Genomic DNA, 21,324 nt, shown 5'->3' with positions numbered 1-21,324 from the left:
ACCTTTTGTAAGCTCTTCTTTTCTTCTTGACTAGATTTACAACAGCCTTTATACACCACGGATCTTGTACCCTGCCCTCCTTTCCATGTCTCATTGAAATGCATCTACTGAGAATCCCACGCAAATATCCCCTGAAGATTTGCCACATTTCTTCGGTATGTTTCCCTGAGAACATCTGTTTCCAATATATGATTCCATATTCCTGCCTGATAGCCTCATAGTTCCCTTACTCCAATTAAACATTTCCCTAACTTATCTGTTCCTATCCCTCTGCATTGTGATCACTATCTCCAAAATGCTCTTCCACTGAGAGACCTGACACCTGACCAGGTTCATTTCCCAATTCCAGATCAAGTACAGCCTCTCCTCTTATAGGCTTATCTACATATTGTTTCAAGAAAACTTCCTGAACACACCTAACAAACTCTACCCCATCAAAACCCCTTGCTCTAAGGAGATGCCAATCAATATTTGAGAAGTTAACATCTCCCATCACGACAACTCTGTTATTATTACTCCTTTCCAGAATCTATATCCCTATCTGCTCCCCAATGTCCCTGTTACTATTGGGTGGTGTATAAAAAACACCCAGTAGAGTTATTGACCACTTTCTATTCCTAACTTCCACCCAGAAGCTCTGTAGACAACCCCTCCATGACTTCTCCCTTTTCAGCAGCCATGCTCTAAGCTCATCTGTTTTATTCATAATACACCTCACATTAAAATAGACACATCTCAAACCATTGGACTGAGTGTGTCCCTTCTCTATTACCTGCCTATCCTCCCCTTCGCACTGTCTCCAGACTTTCGCTATTTATGAGCCAACCTCCTTTTCCTCCCTCACTTCAGTTCCATTCCCACCCCTGAGCAACTCTACTTTAAACTCTCCCCAATAGCCTTAGCAAATATTCCCGCCAGGATATTGGTCCCTCTCGGATTCAAGTACAACCCATCCTTTTTGTACAGGTCACACCTGCCCCAGAAGAGGTCCCAATAATTCAGAAATCTGAATCCCTGCCCCCTGTTCCAATCCCTCAGCCACGCATTTATCCTCCGCCTCATTCCATTCCTATACTCACTGTCACGTAGCACAAGCAGTAATCCTGAGATAACTGCCTTTAAGGTCCTACTTCTCAACTTCTTTCCTAACTCCCTGTAGTCTTTTTTCAGGACCTCTTCCCTTTTCCTACCTATCTCATTGGTACTAATATGTACCACGACCTCTGGCTGTTCTCCTTCCCACTTCAAGATATCATGGATGTGATCAGAAACATCCCGGATCCTGGCACCTGGGAGGCAAACTACCATCCACGTTTCTTTCCTGCATCCACAGTCGCCTATCTGACCCCCTAACTGTAGAGTCTCCTATCACTGCTGCCATCCTCTTCCTTTCCCTACCCATCTGAGACACAGGGCCAGACTCTGTGCCAGAGGTGCGACCACTGTTGCTTCCCCCAGGTAGGCCGTCCTCCCCAACAATACTCAAGCTGGAGTACTTATTGTTAAGGGGGACAGCCACTGGGGTACTCCCTAGTACCTGCTTCTTGCCCTTCCCTCTCCTGACTGTTACCTACTTCTTTGTCTCCTGTGGTCCTGAGGTGACCACCTGCCTATAGCTCAACTCTATCACCTCCTCACTCTCCTTGACCATAGGACCATAGAACCATAGAACATTACAGCACAGAAACAGGCCTTTTGGCCCTTCTTGGCTGTGCTGAACCATTTTTCTGCCTAGTTCCACTGACCTGTGCCTGGTCCATATCCCTCCATACACCTCTCATCCATGTACCTGTCCTAGTTTTTCTTAAATGTTAAAAGTGAGCCTGCACTTACAACTTCATCTGGCTGCTCATTCCACACTCCTACCATGAAGGTCATCAAGCTGCAGCTCCAGTTCCCTAACGCAGTCTCTAAGGAGCTGCAGCTCAATGTATCTGGTGCAGATGTGGTTGTCCGGGAGGCTGGGAGTCTCCAGGACCTCCCACATCTGACACCGAGCACAGAAAACCGGCCTCACACACATACTTTCCGTCTTTATTTTAAACAGATAACCTACCCTCAACCCTTTATTGTCAAACCCTTCCTACTCTGTCTCCCTCTATTCCGTCACACACTCCTCCAACACCCGCTCTGTAAAATCTGTCTTCCTTTTAAACTTTTCCCGCTGTTCTTACAGGCCGACCTCCACGCGCTTGTGCAGTTGTGCCTTATTCAAACTGCTGAAGAAATAACCATCATCTTTTCAACTCTGCTCACTTTTAAACACTTCCCACTGTTCTCACTGGCTGACCTCCACACGCTTGCGCAGTCGTTCAGATTGCTCATGGCAACAAATTCCACAGATTTACTACCCTCTGACTAAAGTATTCTCTGCATTTCAATTCTAAATGGACATCCTTCAATACTGAAGTCGTGTCCTCTTGTCTTAGAATTCCCAACCATGGGAAATAATTTTGCCATATCTAATCTGTTCAGGCCTTTTAACATTCAAAATGTTTCTACGAGATCCCCCTCATTCTCCTGAACTCCAGGGAATACAGCCCAAGAGCTGCCAGACATTCCTCATAGGTAACCCTTTCATTCCTGGAATTATTCTCATGAATCTTTTCTGAACCCTCTCCGATGTTAGTATATCCCTTGTAAAATAAGGAGCCCAAAACTACACACAATATTCCAAGCGTGGTCTCACGAATGCCTTACAGAGCCTCACCATCACATCCCTGCTCATATCTTCTATACCTCTAGAAATGAATGCCAACATTGCATTCGCCTTCTTCACAACCGACTCATCCTGGAGGTTAACCTTTAGGGTATCCTGCACAAGGGCTCCAAAGTCCCTTTGCATCTCTGCATTTTATAACCATATAACTATATAACAATTACAGCAGGGAAACAGGCCATCTCGGTCCTTTTAGTCTGTGCCAAACGCTTACTCTCACCTAGTCCCACTGACCCGCACTCAGCCCATAACCCTCCATTCCTTTCCTGTCCAAATACCTATCCAATTTTACTTCAAATGACAATACCGAACCTGCCTCTACCACTTCTACTGGAAGCTCATTCCACACAGCTACCACACTCTGTGTAAAGAAATTCCCTCTCATGTTACCCTTAAATTTTTGCCCTCTAACTCTCAACTCATGTCCTCTTCTTTGAATCTCCCCTCAATGGAAAAAGCCTATCCACGTCAACTCTATCTATCCCCCTCATAATTTTAAATAACTCTATCAAGTCCCCCCTCAACTTTCTACGCTCCAAAGAATAAAGACCTAACTTGTTCAACCTTTCTCTGTAACTTAGGTGCTGAAACCCAGGTAACATTCTAGTAAATCTCTTCTGTACTCTCTCTATTTTTTTTGACATCTTTCCTATAATTCAGTGACCAGAACTGTACACAATACTCCAAATTTGGCCTTACCAGTGCCTTGTACAATTTTAACATTACATCCCAACTCCTATACTCAATGCTCTGATTTATACCAAAAGCTTTCTTCATCACCCTATCCACATGAGATTCCACCTTCAGGGAACTATGCACCAATATTCCTAGATCAATCTTTTCTACTGCATTCTTCAATGCCCTACCATTTACCATGTATGTCCTATTTGGATTATTCCTACCAAAATGTAGCACCTCATACTTATCAGCGTTAAACTCCATCTGCCATCGTTCAGCCCACTCTTCTAACTGGCCTAAATCTCTCTGCAAACTTTGAAAACCTACTTCAATATCCACAACACCACCTACCTTAGTATCATCTGCATACTTACTAATCCAATTTACCACCCCATCATCCAGATCATTAACATATATGACAAACAACATTGGACCCAGTACAGATCCCTGAGGCACACCACTAGTCACTAGCCTCCAACCTGACAAACAGTTATCCACCACTACTTTCTGGCATCTCCCATCCAGCCACTGTTGAATCCATTTTACTATTTCAATATTAATACCTAACGATTGAAGCTTCCTAACCTTCCGTGCGGAACCTTGTCAAAGGCCTTACTGAAGTCCATATAGACAACATCCACTGCTTTACCCTTGTCAACTTTCCTCGTAACCTCTTCAAAAAATTCAGTAAGGTTTGTCAAACATGACCTACCACGCACAAATCCGTGTTGACTGTTCCTAATCAGACCCTGTCTATCCAGATAATTATATATACCATCTCTAAGAATACTTTCCATTAATTTACCCACCACTGACGTCAAACTGACAGGCCTATAATTGCTAGGTTTAATCTTAGAACCCTTTTCAAACAATGGAACAACATGAGCAATATACCAATCCTCTGGCACCATCCCCGTTTCCAATGGGATTTGGAATATTTCTGTCAGAGCCCCTACTATTTCTACACTAACCTCCCTCAAGTTCCTAGGGAATATCCTGTCAGGATCCAGAGATTTATCCACTTTTATATTCCTTAAAAGCGCCAGTACTTCCTTCTCTTTAATCGTTATAGTTTCTATAACTTCCCTACTTGTTTCCCTTACCTTACCCAATTCAATATCCTTCTCCTTAGTGAATACCGAAGAAAAGAAATTGTTCAAAATCTCCCCCATCTCTTTCGGCTCCGCACATGGCTCTCCACTCTGATTCTCTAAGGGACCATTTTTATCCCTCACTCTCCTTTTGCTATTAATATAACTGTAGAAACCTTTCAGATTTATTTTCACCTTACTTGCCAAAGCAACCTCATAACTTCTTTTAGCTTTTCTAATTTCTTTCTTAGGATTCTTTTTACATTCTTTATATTCCTCAAGCACCTCATTTACTCCATGCTGCCTATATTTATTGTAGATATCTCTCTTTTTCCTAACCAAGTTTGCAATATCCCTTGAAAACCATGGCTCTCTCAAACTTTTAACTTTTCCTTTCAATCTAACAGGAACATAAAGATTCTGTACCCTCAAACTTTCACCTTTAAATGACCTCCATTTCTCTATCACATCCTTCCCATAAAATAAATTGTTCCAATCCACTCCTTCTAAATCGTTTTGCATCTCCTCAAAGTTAGCCTTTCTCCAATCAAAAATCTCAACCCTGGGTCCAGTCCTATCCTTCTCCATAATTATATTGAAACTAATGGCATTGTGATCACTGGACCCAAAGTGCTCCCCAACACATACCTCCGTCACCTGACCTATTTCATTCCCTAACAGAATATTCAACACTGCCCCTTCTCTAGTAGGTTCCTGTATGTATTGCTGCAAAAAACTATCCTGCACACACTTTACAAACTCCAAACCTTCCATCCCTTTTATAGTATGGGCTTCCCAGTCTATGTGTGGAAAATTAAAATCTCCCACAATCACAACCTAATTACAAGTATCTGCTACCTCCTTGCAAATTCTCAAATTGCTACCTCCTACAAATCTCGGTCCCCATTAGGTGGTCTATAATACACCCCTATAAGTGTTACTACACCTTTCCCATTCCTCAATTTTGAATTCTCTCTCCATCTAAATAATACTCTGCCCATTTATTTCTTCCATCAAAGTGCATGACCATACACTTTCCAACATTGTATTTCATTTGCCACTTCTTTGCCCATTCCCCAAAACCTCTAAGTCCACTAAGCCTCCCTGCAGGCTCTTAGTTTCCACAACTGTACCCGCTTCTCCACCCATCTTTGTATCATCGATAAATTTAGCCACCATTCCGTTATTACTGTATCATCTTCACAATGCCAGACTAGAGTCAAACTCACCAGGGTCTTCTTTCCCTACTGATTCTGCCAAGCCCGTTCCCTTGACTGTGGTTTCACTGGATAGTAGTTAGGGACAGTGGATATCTCATTCATCCATTCAAGCGCGTCACTAATTAGATGACAAGGCATTTGGCTAGTTTAATAACATATCTTCTGAGTAAAGATTACATGCTCTTTTCACTGTTTAGCATGCAGCATTCACTAGTACTTCCAGGTGAGTGGGCGTCAGGCCTGTTGGTTTGGCCTGGGTCTTGTCCGATTAGAAGTCCATAAATAACTGTAGGAAGTCTATTGTTAGCAGGATGGTCAGGCTACGAATGTTTTTGGCAAATGATTTGAAATTGCTTATGCCCAGGAAATTCATTACATTGTTATTCTCTTTGGGCCATAGACCTCTGGCTCCTACCACGGACTCAAAGAAACTGTCGACTAGGTGCCGACCAACTCCAAAATCTGTCTCGTCACATGTTGGTACTTGGCCCTCTTCTCACCGTAGGCATTCTGGATGGCTTCGTCGTTATCTTTGAATCTTACCATGACATGACCACCTCCACCTTTCCATTCTTACACTACGTGGAAGCCATAGGGTGTTGTTTTCATCCCTCATGTGAGGCTTGATTAACACCTCCTGTCCGTATTCTGTAGCCTGAGATTTTAGCAGAGCGACTATCTTATTGTGCCTACCAATTCTAGAGTTCCTAACCACCAGACACCTACTGGAGTTGTGTGACAAGGTCTCATTCGTCAACCCGCATCTCCTGTGGGATCACACTACATCTGTCCTACCTTTATTTCTAGTGCAACTTGTTGCGTATTGGCCACACTTCAGGAGGACAGCATTTATAACTTGGTGGTCTTTCCATCCTGATGTCTGGCCATCCAACAGTTGGAAACCTTATCATTTTTGAAGTTCTTAATCCCCGATCCCCGATATTTTAATTGGGCCTACTTCTCAAACTCCCTTGACCTCCAATCTATGTTGAATCCTGCTGTTTCATTTTCCACCATGCCCAATTCGATCACGATTTCTTCCAGTATGTTATCCAACTTATCAGCTGCCATTGTTTCCTCTTCTGGGACCCTATTCTCCCCTATCACCTCCTTTAATACCTCCAGATTCATTAATCTTCCTACCACTTCCTGGTTCTCTTTCTGGCCATCTCTAAAGAGTGTTTTATGATGGTGTCCTCCAATCTCTCTACTGCCTGTCTCCTCCTGATTATGGTGGTTGGAATTTGTAATTCCAATTTAGTCAAGCAAAGACCGCAATCCTTACTTCTGGAATATAAGATTCTGTCTGTTGGATCCTGGGGAAGATGGAGGATTTTCTTAGGGGTTCTCCTGATTAATCAGTTAAGTACTTTCAGAATGTTTTGTGAAGTCTCAGTAAGGGTTAAATGGAAATACACTCTTGGGATGAGGAAGGTTTTGAATAGTTTGACTTTCTGGGTGGGTTTTAATTTAGCTTGTTTTAAGCTGTTGAACCATCCCTCCAGGTTTGCATTCCAATTATCACTTGAAATGCCACACCATGGATCTACACACACTCCCAGATACTTCTTGATGTTCCCTTGGAGGGGGGGAGGGAAAATATAGGATATTACTTCCCAACTGAAGTTCCATGCTCTCTTCATGTTGTAGAAGGTCTTCCTGGTCCAGATGAAGTGCAATCCCTTAGTCTTCTTCAAATTTACCTCCAGCCTGGTAGATCTACAGAATGAAACTAGAATTTCAATTTTTTTTTCATTCCCTCGTGGAGTCACTGACAATGGCAATGTCATCCACGAAGGCGAGTGTGGTACATCGAGATCTTTCCTCTGCTCTGATAACATCAACTCCATTGCGATGTTAAACAGAATGGGCGAGAGGGGATAATCTTATTTCACTCCTCTCTTGATGTTGATTTTCTCCATCTTACCACAGGCCAATTCTACGATGGTTGACGTATTATTTTACAGATCCATAATAAGGTCTGTAAACAGTCTCGGAGTACCCATCCTTTGTAATACCTTCAGAATAAGCTTGTGGCCAATAGAATTGAATGCCTTGGCCAGGTCCACAAACAATACTGCTACATCCTTATTCCTTCTCTTGAATCCCCTGATGATGTTTTCCAAGATTGTTATATTCTCATTGCATCCCTGTGTGTTCTGCATAAACTCTGACTAGGGTTTATGCTAATGGACTTACCAAGGCATTTTGGAACCACCTTGGTGAACACCCTTAAGAGCATTGGACCAATTGTTACTGGTCTCAAGTTGTCCAAACTTCTTAACTGGTCGGGGTCATCCATTTTAGGAATTAACACTGTCCAGCTCCTTTTCAAACACTCTGGAATGCTACCAAAGTGAAAGAAGTCTAGACAGGGTTTCTGTATTTTCATCCAAGATGGATGGGATGTTCTTTTTTGTTAGGCCATCGGGGCCTGGGGCACTGTCCTCCTTGATTGCCATTAGAGCCGACTTTACTTTCTCTAATTCGATTTTCCTAAGTAGGTTACACTCATCCATTTTACCGGAATACTTCTCGAGCTTACTCAGGTCCGCCCTATTGTTGGCGGTCCCGAGTCTCTCACTGAAGCTCCGGAAGACAGTTTCTTTATTCAAGAGACATTGGCTAAGGCCGGGTGCCCCCATTATCTGCCTAGCCAGTGTCTTACGATCCTTCTCATACAGCAGTTGGTACGCTTTATATATGTTTTTCTTCTGAGTCATTCTTTGTGCATTACCTGTATTCAGTCTGAGTAGTACATTGTTTGTCCTCAGGTCCCTTTGTCTCGTGCAATGAGATTTCACAAATCTCTTAACCAGGCTCATGGAGATCTGTTTGATCAGACTGATCCCGGTTGTGAAGCTGGCGTTACTCCTCCTGTCACTTATCAGGTTTTCCACTTCAAGTCCCTCCACGATGTCATGTGGGATCCTACTGGGATCGCCCTTCATGATGTTTTTTGATTTAACTTTCAAAGAAGAGTCCGCTGGCTCTGAAATCTCTTTATTGTGTTCTTCCGACAGTTGAGCTGCAGCCTGACTAACTTCCTTTAGCTTCTTTTTCTCCAAGTGTCTACGTTTATCTGAGATTTGCTTATTCGTTTTAGTTGTTCAGGTTTTGCCAGTCTCCAGGTTGATGACTCTCATCCCCCTGAACCTCTCTTCTATTTCCACCAATAGGCTGACTTTTCTGTCCAGATCTCCTTCCTTCCTGGTTTCTTCTTGACGAGGATCTCTTCCCCTTGTTTAACGTTCCTAACCTCCGGGTGGCAGTGTCTCTTGTGTTATCCCAAACTGCTCTTGGTCTTGAAGGAGACCTTGCATATCTCACACTGGAAAGGCTTATCCACTGGTTGGCACCCTCACACTTCCCAGAGCGGCATGCAATCAAGTGAAGTTTGCCTACCTTTTTGCATTTAGTACATCTTATTTGGTGTTTTTTTTTCAGGTGGGCTCTTAATGCCCTGAGCGTGTCATAGATGTCTGGACACTGCTCAAACAGGCATTTTTATTTAGAGAATGTTCTTTAGAGATTGCTGCCTTTCTTCTGTTGACCTGTGATCTCTCTGGGTAGAGCACATATCCACTAAGTCACTGCACTTGTCCTTCTGAAGTGGAAAAAAGGAGTCAATTTGCTATGTTGGAGTATGCAATCTCCCAGTCAGAGCAACTTTACATTAGTGTGTAATGCAGCATTTCAGGGCCTCTGTGAAATATGGTTTAAAATCCATTAGGTGACCTGTGTCAGAGGGAGAAAGTGGAGTAAATTGCATTTGTGATCACAGCAATTGCATTGGTATTATTGGTGTTGTTCTCCATTGGCCCCTGTCTTTGTTTTGTTGGATCACTGTTCCACTTGACTGCCTGCTGTCTGGATGACTTGCATTACAATCTAGCCACAGCTGTGCTTTGAACTTAATAAACCAGGCACTGAGACAATTTATGCTGACAGAGCTGCTGTGATACCTTAGCTGTTTTAAATGTTGTAAAGAGAGCAGTGGCATTTCTTGCCTGTTTCCGGGAGGGAGGTAGGGAGAGAAGCTGCAACGTGCTATTGGGATTTGCTGTGGTTATTAGTCACTTCAGCCGTACAGTCAGGTAGGTGGCAGCAACAAGAGACAGAAGGCAAAAACAGATTGGTAAAGTCAGCCAGGAACATGAAACAAGTAAATGAGAGAATGAACAAATGTGACAACGGTGTTGCCCATCATGAAAAATTCTACCAATAACTGGATTGTTCACTTTAAACCCATCATCACTTTGAGGAGCAGAGGATGGGTCAGATGCACAGAGGGTGGGGCAGCTGTTCTTGACCAGGATGGTTTGGACCCAAATGTTGGAGTATCTGGAGCTAGGATCAAGACAAGGTGTCAAACTGGATCAAGTACTGAACACAAAACAAATGCCAGTGGAAATCACTAGCAGGACTTACTATTGAGCACTGAACCTCAGTTGAGGTGCTCTTTAAATACTCGATTCCTGGCGCCCAAAACATGATTGTCAATTAGTGGGACCATCCTGAATCCTTAAAGGGACAACACCAGCTGTCCATACTCTGGAGAGTTAGAGCGTCTAAATTCTGGAAACTGGTTGTGGTTAGGATCATCTTGTAACACTAGAGCAGGGATGAGTGGTATGATTGACCATAAGATCATAAAACATTCCTAGGAGCAGAATTAAGCCATTCAGCCCATTGAGTTTTTTCTGCCATTCCATCATGGCTGATTTATTGTCCCTCTCAACCTCATTCTTCTGCCTTCTCGCTGACACCTTTGACACCCTAACTAATCAAAAAATTAATGTTAAGTGTGGAGGATCAGTGAGATCTTGAGGTCTGTGTCCATAAAACACTCAAAGCTGCTAAGCAGGTTGACAATGTTGTTAAGAAGGTGTATGGTGTGTTGGCCTTCATCAACCATGGGACTGCGTTAAAGAGCCATGAGGTAATATTACAGCTATATAAGACCTTGGTCAAACACCACTTTGAGTACTGTGTTCTTCATCACCCAGGACATACCCTTTTTTCCTTGCTTTCAGCATGGAGGAGATACAGGAGCCTGAACACACACACTCAACATTTCAGCTTCTTTCCTAAACCATTAGATTTCTGAATAGACAAGGAACATGTACACTAACACACTATTTGTTCCTCTCTTTTTGCTCTACTTATTTGATTTATTGTTTATATGTATTTTTTTTAAATTGTAATTTATGGTTTTTTATTATTATGTATTGCAACGTACTGCTGCTGCAAAATAACAAATTTCACGACATGCCGATGATATTAAACCTGATTCTGATTCTGAGTCCAGGTTATTGTAGCAGGAAACTGTTTCATAGACTTATAAAAGTAGGTTAGAAGTTGTCCTTGAGCCTGGTGGGACGTGTTTGCTGACTTTTGTATCTTCTGCCTGATGGAAGAGAGGAGAAGAGGAACGTCTGGCATGGACAGGGTCTTTCACGATGCTGGAGCTTTTCTGAGGAAGTGAGAATTCTTAGGAACTGTTGGTGCTGCATTCATCCAGGGTGATGGAGGCCATTTTCTGGGCTTCCTGACTTGCATATGTCTTTGAGTTGTCAGGAAATGGGTCCTCAGCAGAGGACACCACACTCTTGTAACCACTCCGTTTATATCGATCATAAAAGTCTCCTCCACAACCTATGATGCCCATGTCCACCAGAATCATTGATTGCAGCAGTGAGAGATTGAAGATGTTCTTGAGCACTCTCACTAGTTTCACAGGTTTTTGGAGTCCCACCAGGTACACCATCAGGGCCTGATGCCTTGGAAGGGTTTACCTTCTTGAAAGATGTTCTGATCCTTCTGACCAGTTTCTGAGACAGAGATCACACGTTCACCAGATGCTGCAGGGATTCACAAGGCTGTAGTTCTCCCTTTCAAGATGTGCATAAAAGACATTCAGCTCATTGGGGAGTGAAGCATCACTGCCAATCATGATGTTAGGTTTTGCCTTGTAGGAAGTAATGGCCTGCAAACCCTGCCAGAGCTGATGTGCATCCGATTCCTCTCTAACCCCAATCAGAATTCTTTTTACATCCTTAAAATAGCCTCCCGTAGGTTGTACCTAGATTTCTTGTATAGTTTCAGATCACCGATCGAATGCCACAGATATAGAGCTCAGTAGACTATGAATCTTCTGGTCCATCACAGCTTTTAGTTTGGGCATAGTTGGTGTATTCTCAAAGATGCAGACTATTTCACACAGGTGGTCGTGTAGTACAATCATGGCCGATCTTTGCTGGCCTTAACTCCTCTTCTGATACCAGTTTCCTGTAACCCTCAATTCCTTGAAGTTTCTCAACCTGAAACGACCAACTGTTTATTCCTCTCCATACATGCCTGACCAGCTGAGTTCCTCCAATATTTTGTCTGTGTTACTCTTTTCATCTTTCATATTTCTAAATCCTGGAAATTCCTGTCCATCAACAACAAGGGAGCCCCTTCAGCACTCTCATGCAGTGGGCAAGTGCATCAGGTGCCAGCTAGTGCAATAAAGTTGCAATTTTTATAAAAGAAACAGCAAATCTGCCTTTATCCAACTCAAAACGGGGTTTTAGATAACCCATATTTGTACAGAGATTAAAACTAACCTGATATGCTCATGTTGATTCTCTCTCTGCAGATGCTGTCTGGTCTGCTGAGTATTTCACTACTTTCTGTTCTTATTTCAGATTTCCATCGTCTTTAGTTCATGGATTTTGGATATTTGTTATGTCTCAATTAAATAGAGGTGGATGTGACTATTTTGGATTTGGGAGCTGAATACATTATTTAATTTGCTGATTGGATGTAGACACAGTTCAGCTCATCATGGGAAGCAGCCTACCCTCTATAGAATCTGTATATTCTCTTTACCACTTCAGTAACATAGACAGCACAATTGGAAACTCCACTCCACTTATACTCTCTCTCCCCTCCCCTCACCCATCGAGTAAAAGACACAAAAGCCTGAATGCACGTAGCACCAGGCTCAATAACAGCTTCTATCCCATTGTTATCTGACTCTTCAATGGACCTCTTGTATGATAAAATAGATTCTTGGCCTCACAATCTACCTAGTTATGATTTTACACTTTATTGTCTACCTGCACTGCACTTTCTCTGTAACTGTTACACTTTATTCTGCATTGTTACTGTTCTACCGTGTTCTACCTCAATGCACCGTGTAATGATCTGATCAGTATGAACAGTACACAAGATAAGCTTTTCATTGTATATGTGACAATAATAAACCAAAACCAATATCAATATATTGCTATAAAGGCCAGCATTGATTTTCCATCCCTAATGAGACAGGACGCCATTTCACTAGTTAGGGTCAACCGTATTCATAGAATCATAAAATATAGAAGTGCGTTCAGCAGCCCATCAACTCTGAGGATGGGGCATGTCTCGAAATCAGTCCATTTAATGCATGCCCTGCCCTGCATGGAGAGTCCACCTGGAAAACATAGTCTGCAAGGAACATGAACGATCCTCCTGCTTCCTTCCCTTGATCACACCCGCCATTTCCATCAATCCTTTTCTCGTCCCCTTGTATTACCTCACATTCCCTTCACTCATCTACATCCTGTGCAGGACAACTTAGTCTTTGGGATGTGGGAGGAAACCAGAGCTTTTGGGAGAAACCCCAGTGATCCAGGAGAATGGATCAGACAGCACCTGTGGTCACGCTTGTAGGAGCCATGAGGAAGGGGCTTCTCTATTAGTGCAGACTAAAGCTGGACTTGTGGCTAGACCAGGTAGGTATTTAAAATTTCCTTTCTCTTCAGAAAGACAACCCACTAATTCCACAGTCATCAATCCTAACACTCAGATTTTATACAGATTTATACAATTATTTGTGTTAAGATGCAAATGCTAAGCTCTAGAGTGCAGTCCTCAAGTAATAAACCCACTGTGTTACTGTACCTATCTGTATCGTGCTGAGTCATCCTGTTCTGAGGTAATTATAAAATAGTCTCCTGCTTATATTTTTCAATTCTTTCAGTTGGCAGGAAACAATTTATGAAGTTTGAGTGGGCGCAGAACGCAGCTAGTGTGCTTGGATGTGAACTGGAGGAGCTCACGGCTGCTGTCTTCAAACATCATCTCAAGCAGGTCATCCAACAGGTGACTGGCAAGCTGAATTCAGCTGACACTGCAGAGTACGCAGCAGGTACATCTCATTCACAGCTAGTTCAAACCAGTTTTATACTTTATGCCTGTTCGCTTCATAGAATCGGAGAAAATTTACAGCAGAGGAGAATGTTCCCATTGAGAAAGAGCCACTCAGTCTAATTCCATCTTCCATCACTTGGTTGATAAGCCTGTAGGTCCCACTGTTCAACGCGAATCCAATTAATGTTTAAATGTTGTGAGGGTTTCTGCCCCTCTGTCCTTTTAGACAGTGTAGACCCTCATTAACCTCTGGCTGAATTGTTTTTGCCTTCTCTTCCCTCTGATCCCTTGATGCCTTAAATATCCTTAATATACCTGCCTCTACCACAACTGTAGCTGGTTTAAGCGCCAGATACATTAGGGACATGTAAATGCCCCTGATAGGCACATATAGATGAAAGAAAAAAGGAGGCTATATGAGAGGGAAGGGGTCCATTGATCTTAGAGTAGGGTAAAAGGTCAACTTAAAATTGAGGGCTACGTGTGAGGGCAAGGTTAGATTGGTTAGTCGGTTAAAAGATTGGCACAACAGTATGGGCTAAAAGGTCTGTACTGTTCTATGTTCTATACTTAAAGCCTAATGCACCCTTTGTCACAGGAAGATAAAGCACAGATACAGGCTCTTCAGCCCAATGAGTCCCCGTTGACCCCATTTATAGTAATCCTACATTCATTCCATTTTACTCTTCTCTAATTCTCATTAACAGGCCCTGGATTAACAGCACTCACCTGCTCACTAGAGACAAGTTACACCACTCTACCACATACTAGAGACAATTTGCATAACTCACCTACACACTAGGGACAATTTACACAACTCACCTACACACTAGAGCCAAGTTACACCACTGTCCTACGCACTAGAGACAAATTACACAACTCACCTATCCATTAGGGACAACTTACACAACTCACCAGCACACTAGAGACAATTTACACCACTGACCTACACACTAGGGACAACTTACACCACTCCCCTAAATAATAGGGACAATTTACATCACTCACCAACACATTGGGGACAATTTACACCATTCACATATGACCTGGGGGACATACTGGAGAACTCAACAAAACACTAGGGAGAATTTACACTACTGACTTGCAAGTTAGAGACGATTTACACTAGGGATAACTTACATCCTGGGGACAATTTACACACTGGAGACAATTTACACCGCTCACCTCAACACTAGTGGCAATTTGCACCACTCACATATGACCTGAGGACCGGTTGGACGACTTACCTCTACTCTAGGGACAATTTACACAACTCACCTGCACACTAGTGACAAACTACAGCACAAACCTACACACTAGATCCAATTAACATCACTTAGCTGCACACTATGGACAATTTACGATGCTGCAATGCAGTAAGGTGCCAGTGTTCTGCAGAAACACAGATCAAATAGGAGTTTTATCCATATCTTTGAGAGAGGGCAATGATCCTCTCTCTGCCCTAGGTCTCCTGTGTCATACTCTGGCCACAGACTCAGTGCTGTTTTCTGGCCCTGAGTTCCATTGAAAGACCAATGTTGGAACAAACCAACGAGTTTATCCTTTGCAATTGTGGCTTTAGTGGTCAAACTCGTTGCTGATTATCTAGATTGCTTTAATGTTCAGTAATGTTGGCAGAACATGGGAATAGCACCGGTCATCCAGGGGTCTAGCTGAGTGGTGGCCAAGTGTTCTCAACACCTGGTAAATGGCATAAACTAAGGGAGGTTGGTAATGCATCAAAAGAGGCATGTGGTGAGCCCTCAGTTTAACGAGTCTCTGTAAAATGGACCTGGCAGGGTATTAGCATACACAGGATGCTTCTGTGAGGCTGCTCTGCCTGACCAGCTCTGCATCCAAATGAGCAGCTCCTGATGTGAGATGTATGCAAATGAGCATGTTAGGTTGCAATTAACGAGCTCTCTGATCACATGATCATGGTCCATAGATCAAAGAATTGGGAATGAATCCTTTCTCTCATTATTCTCTTACCACATCCCTGCTAATATTGATTTTCAGTCCTGGGGCAGCAGGGAAAAGAAATATTTCCACTTACAGTGGAAAATGACTAATTCCTTCCTTTATCACTTCCATATATCGCCTCCCAAATTGCTGGAAGAACTCAGTGGTCAAGCAGTGTCAGTGGAGGCAAAAGGATTGTGATGCTTTAGGAGGGTGATGATCACTTGTTTTCTATCTGGACTGCTGCCGAATACAGGTCCTGAAGGTCAAAGAAAAATAATCTCTCCTCTCCTATCAGATTTCTTCTTCTCCTGCCTTTACCTGTTCAACCTAAAACCTTCCAGCTTCTCACTCCTTCCTCCCCCTCCTCCATCTACACACCTTCTTCCTCACCTGGTCTTACTCCTTCCCCTCCCCCTACATTCATGTTCTGCCTTCTACCCACTTCTTCTCTAGTCCTGCTGTGAAGCCTCAGCACAAAATGTCAACCTTTCCATAGATGCTATGTGACCAGCTGAATTCCTTTGTGTTTTGTGTGCATTGCTCAATAGTTCCAGCATCTGCAGAATCTCGTGTGAATTATTATTGGAAAGCAGGGGCAATGTCAGAGCAACTACTGCAGCAAGAACCCTCTTTCACCCTCTTCACTGTCATCCCACTGTGAATTACTTGGATGTCTCACAGACCATATTGGGATGTTGGTCTTTTTGAAGGTGGTTTGGAATTTCAAAATTAGAGTAATATCGTTACAGTGGTCCAGCATACAAGGCCAATCCAGGCACTGTGTAAAATGTAATCCCCTAGTTTAAGAAAGAGTTTACCAGGGCTGGAGTTAGTCCGGTAGAAATGGACTAATCCAGGTCATGGAATGGAAGAGTTGGAAGGAAATGCGAGAGAGGGATCCATCAACCACAGACGAAGAGAAGCAACATTTCCTGAAAAAGTGAAGGGTCTTAGATAAAGCATTGACCGTTCATTTAGAATCATAGAACACTACAGCACAGAAGCAGGCCTTTTGGTCCATCTAGTCTGTGCTGAACTAATAATCTACCTAGTCCCATCGACCTGCACCCGGACCATGGCCACCCATACCCATACCCCTCCCATCCATGTGCCTATCCAAATTCCGCTTAAATGTTGAAATTGATGCTGAATCCACCACTTGTGCTGCCAGTTTAGTCCACACTCTCACCACTCTGAATGAAGAGGTTCCTCCTCAAGTTCCCCTCAAACATTTCATCTTTCATCCTTAACTCACAACGTCTAGTTGTAGTCTCATCCAACTTCAGTGCAAAAAGCCTGCTTACATTTACCCTATCTACTGTATACACCTCATAATTCTGTATATTTCTATCATATCTTCCCTCATTTTCCTTTGCTGTAGCGAATAAAGTTCTAACCTATTCAACTGTCCTTACAAGTTGGGTCCTCAAGACCTGGCACCATTCTTGTAAATTTTCTCTGCACTCTTTCAGTCTTATTGATATCTTCCTTGTAGGTTGGTGACCAGAACCAGAATCTTGTGTATGATCCTGCAACAGATTACTTTCAGCTTACAAAATTCTGGAGGAACTCAGCAAGTCAGGCAGTATCAGTGGAGATAACTAAACAGTGGCTTGATTAAGGGCCAAAACATCAACTATTTATTCCTCTCCATAGATACTGCCTGACCTGCTGAGTACTGCCAACATTTTGTGCGTGTTGCTCAAGGTTTCCAGCATCTACAAAATCTCATGTTTATGATTTGCTTTTAGCTCTGTTTTATTTTCTGCAAGTTTCACGTCATAGTTTGGCATCACAAGAACTGCTATCATTTGTTTCTTGGAAGGTTTGTGGAAGGCAAAGAATGAGACTCAGTCCATGAGTGGGATTTGAACCTAAAGCACAGTAGAATACAAGTGCAGGGATGTGATGCTCAGGCTGTATAAGGCACTGGTGAGGCCTCACCTTGAATATTGTGAACAGTTTTAGACTCCTCATCTAAGAAAAGATGTGCTGGCATTGGTGAGAGTTCAGAGGAGGTTCACAAAGATGATTCTGGGAATGAAAGGGTTATCATACAATGAACATTTGATGGGTCTGGGTCTGTACTTGTTGGAATTTATAAGGATGAAGAGAGATCTCATTGAAATCTTTGGAATGTTGAAAGGCCTAGACAAAGTAGATGCAGAAAGGATGTTTCCCATGGTGGGGGATTCTAGAACAAGAGGACACAGCCTCAGGATAGAGGTGTACCCATTTAAAACATGCGTGGAAAATTTCTTTAACCAGAGGATGGAGAATTTGTGGAATTTGTTGCTGCAGGTAGCTGTGGAAATACAGTTCGTTGGCTGTATTTAAGGCAGATCTTGGTTGGCCATGACATTAAAGGTTACGGGGAGAAGGCCGGGGAGTGGGGTTGAGGAGAGAAAAGAGAATTAGCCATGATTGAATGGTGGAGCAGACTTGATGGGCCAAATAGCCTAATTCTGCTCTGTCTTATGGTGGTAAGGGATATGCCTACTACACCACAATGAATGTAAGATATTAAACCTGTCTTCCTTTGCTAATTTTAGGTCCTCGATTAACTGGTTTGGAGTGCGTGGAAGGAATGGCTGCTGGATTATATGAAGAGCTCTTTGCCATTATCATCATGCTCATCAACAGGTAAAGACAGATTTGGGGACGGTCCCATAAGTTTGGAAAACAGCACGTATGTCTCTTTTATTCAGAAAGGGAGGAAGGTGTAGGTCAGTTGCCCTGGAGCGTGTCACAGCAGTGCAGTCAGACACACTCAAAGTCATCAGGCAAAGCATTGTGAGTAAATGTTTGCCCAGTTTTTTAGGGTTCTTTAAAGTCTGAATGAAGAGCGGTTGGACATTGTTTTTTACAGGGAGTGGACTGTGCCTGGGATGTACAGCCACAGTGGTAGTCATGGTGCTGACACATACAATAGAGGCACTTTAAGTAGCTCTTGAACATGCAGGGAACGGAGGCAGAATTAAGAATCCAAATGTATGACAGCATCAATGGGAAGGGGATATGAAAGAAGTGATTAGTTCAGAACTCTCATAGCTTTAGTAATGGGGAGAGATTGGGCAAGTTGGGTGCAATTTTTGTCCCTGGAGTGAAGGAGGCTAAGGGGTGACCTGATAGAGGTGTATAAAATTAAGAGAGACATAGAAAAGGTGGGTAGTCATAATATTTTTCCCATGGTAAGGATATCAAAAACAAGGGGGCATAATTGAAAGGTGAGAGAAAAGAGCTCTCAAGGGGATCTGAGGGGGATGGCTTTTTAGACAGAGAGTAATTGATACCAGGAATATACTGCTAGAGGAACTGGTGGAATTTGATATAATTACAATATTAAGAGGCATTTAGACCAACGCTTAAACAGGCAAGACAAAGAAAATACAAAGTTCAAAGTGAATTTCTTTGGGGTACCATATAGTAACATAAGTGCACTTTGATAGTACAGTCCTAATGGAGGTGAATGGAATTAGTGTAGATGAGCAAAGAGGTTGCCAAGGACACAATGGCCTGAATGGCCTTTTTCTGTGCTGCACAACTCTGACTCTGTCTTGAAGTCACATGCTCTCTACATAAAGCAGAAAGGTGAACTTTCAGAAGGCATTTGATAAGATTGGATTGGAAAAATAAAAGATTATGATGTAGGAAGATAAACATTGGTGTGGATAGTTGTTTGGTGTAGGAAGTATATATTGGCATGGATAGATGATTGGTGAAGAGAGTATATATTGGCATGGATAGATGATTGGTGAAGAGAGTATATATTGGCATGGATAGATGATTGGTGAAGGGAGTATATACTGGCATGGATAGATGATTGGTGAAGAGAGTATATATTGGCATGGATAGATGATTGGTGAAGAGAGTATATATTGGCATGGATAGATGATTGGTGAAGGGAGTATATACTGGCATGGATAGATGATTGGTGAAGAGAGTATATATTGGCATGGATAGAGGATTGGTGAAGGGAGTATATATTGGAATGGATAGAGGATTGGTGAAGAGAGTATATATTGGCATGGATAGAGGATTGGTGAAGAGAGTATATATTGGCATGGATAGATGATTGGTGTCTAAGAGGAATCACAGAATAGGCACAGACAGTCTGTCTGATGGATAACATGTAAGGAGTGGTGTCCCTTGAATGGATACAGGGACCTCAGCTTGAATGAAAATGGACTTGGATCACAGCATCAAAGTATGGTTATTCAATTTGCTGATGACAGAAAGATAGGTAGGAAAGAAAGTTGTGAACAGAATACGAGGAAGTCGTTTGACAAGGTTCCACATGGAAGGTTAGTTAGGAAGGTTCGATCATTAGGTATTAATATTGAAGTAGTAAAATGGATTCAACAGTGGTTGGATGGGAGATGCCAGAGAGTAGTGGTAGATAACTGTTTGTCATGTTGGAGGCCAGTGACTAGTAGTGTGCCTCAGGGATCTGTACTGGGTCCAATGTTGTTTGTCATATACATTAATGATCTGGATGATGGGGTGGTAAAATTGGATTAGTAAGTACACAGATGATACTAAGATAGGTGGCGCTGTGGATAATGAAGAAGGTGTTCAAAGCTTGCAGAGAGATTTAGGCCAGTTAGAAGAGTGGGCTGAACGATGGCAGATGGAGTTTAATGCTTATAGTGTGAGGTGCTACATTTTGGTAGGACTAATCCAAATAGGACATACATGGTAAATGGTAGGGCATTGAAGAATGCAGTAGAAAGGATTGATCTAGGAATAATGGTGCATAGTTCCCTGAAGGTGGAATCTCATGTGGATAGGGTGGTGAAAAAGCTTTTGGCATAAATCAGAGCATTGAGTATAGGAGTTGGGATGTAATGTTAAAATTGTACAAGGCACTGGTAAGGCCAAATTTGGAGTATTGTGTATAGTTCTGGTCACTGAATTATAGGAAAGATGTCAAAAAAAATAGAGAGAGTACAGAAGAGATTTACTAGAATGTTACCTGGGTTTCAGCACCTAAGTTACAGAGAAAGGTTGAACAAGTTAGGTCTTTATTCTTTGGAGTGTAGAAGGTTGAGGGGGGACTTGATAGAGGTATTTAAAATTATGAGGGGGATAGATAGAGTTGACGTGGACAGGCTTTTTCCATTGAGAGTAGGGGAGATTCAAAGAAGAGGACATGAGTTGAGAGTTAAGGGACAAAAGTTTAGGAGTAACATGAGGGGGAATTTCTTTACTCAGAGAGTGGTAGCTGTGTGGAACAAGCTTCCAGTAGAAGTGGTAGAGGCAGGTTAAATTTTATCATTTAAAAAAAATTGGATAGGTATATGGACAGGAAAGGAATGGAGGGTTATGGGCTGAGTGCAGGTCGGTGAGAGTAAGCGTTCGGCACAGTCTAGAAGGGCTGAGATGGCCGGTTTCCATGCTGTAATTGTTATATGGAGGAAGCTGCAAAAGAATATACACTCAGTGGCCACTTTACATCTCTACATTAATG

At 42.6% G+C, this 21,324-nt stretch overlaps 1 protein-coding gene across 1 annotated transcript in view; it reads left to right on the top strand.

The window, feature by feature from the left end:
* LOC132403977 (unconventional myosin-XVIIIb-like) overlaps window positions 1-21,324 on the top strand; it is a gene marked incomplete at its 5' end in the record, with an annotated part of 415,128 nt that overhangs the window by 58,880 nt on the left and 334,924 nt on the right. The window contains 2 exons of the mRNA XM_059987873.1: window positions 13,720-13,887; window positions 18,407-18,497. Of these exons, the coding sequence (XP_059843856.1) occupies window positions 13,720-13,887; window positions 18,407-18,497 (259 nt within the window). The remainder of the gene's footprint in view (window positions 1-13,719; window positions 13,888-18,406; window positions 18,498-21,324) is intronic.

This window comes from Hypanus sabinus, chromosome 13, assembly GCF_030144855.1.
Source record: "Hypanus sabinus isolate sHypSab1 chromosome 13, sHypSab1.hap1, whole genome shotgun sequence".
Classification (NCBI taxonomy): Eukaryota; Metazoa; Chordata; class Chondrichthyes; order Myliobatiformes; family Dasyatidae; genus Hypanus; species Hypanus sabinus.
Note: the sequence above shows the minus strand (reverse complement) of the source record. Positions and strands in the feature narration are given on the sequence as shown.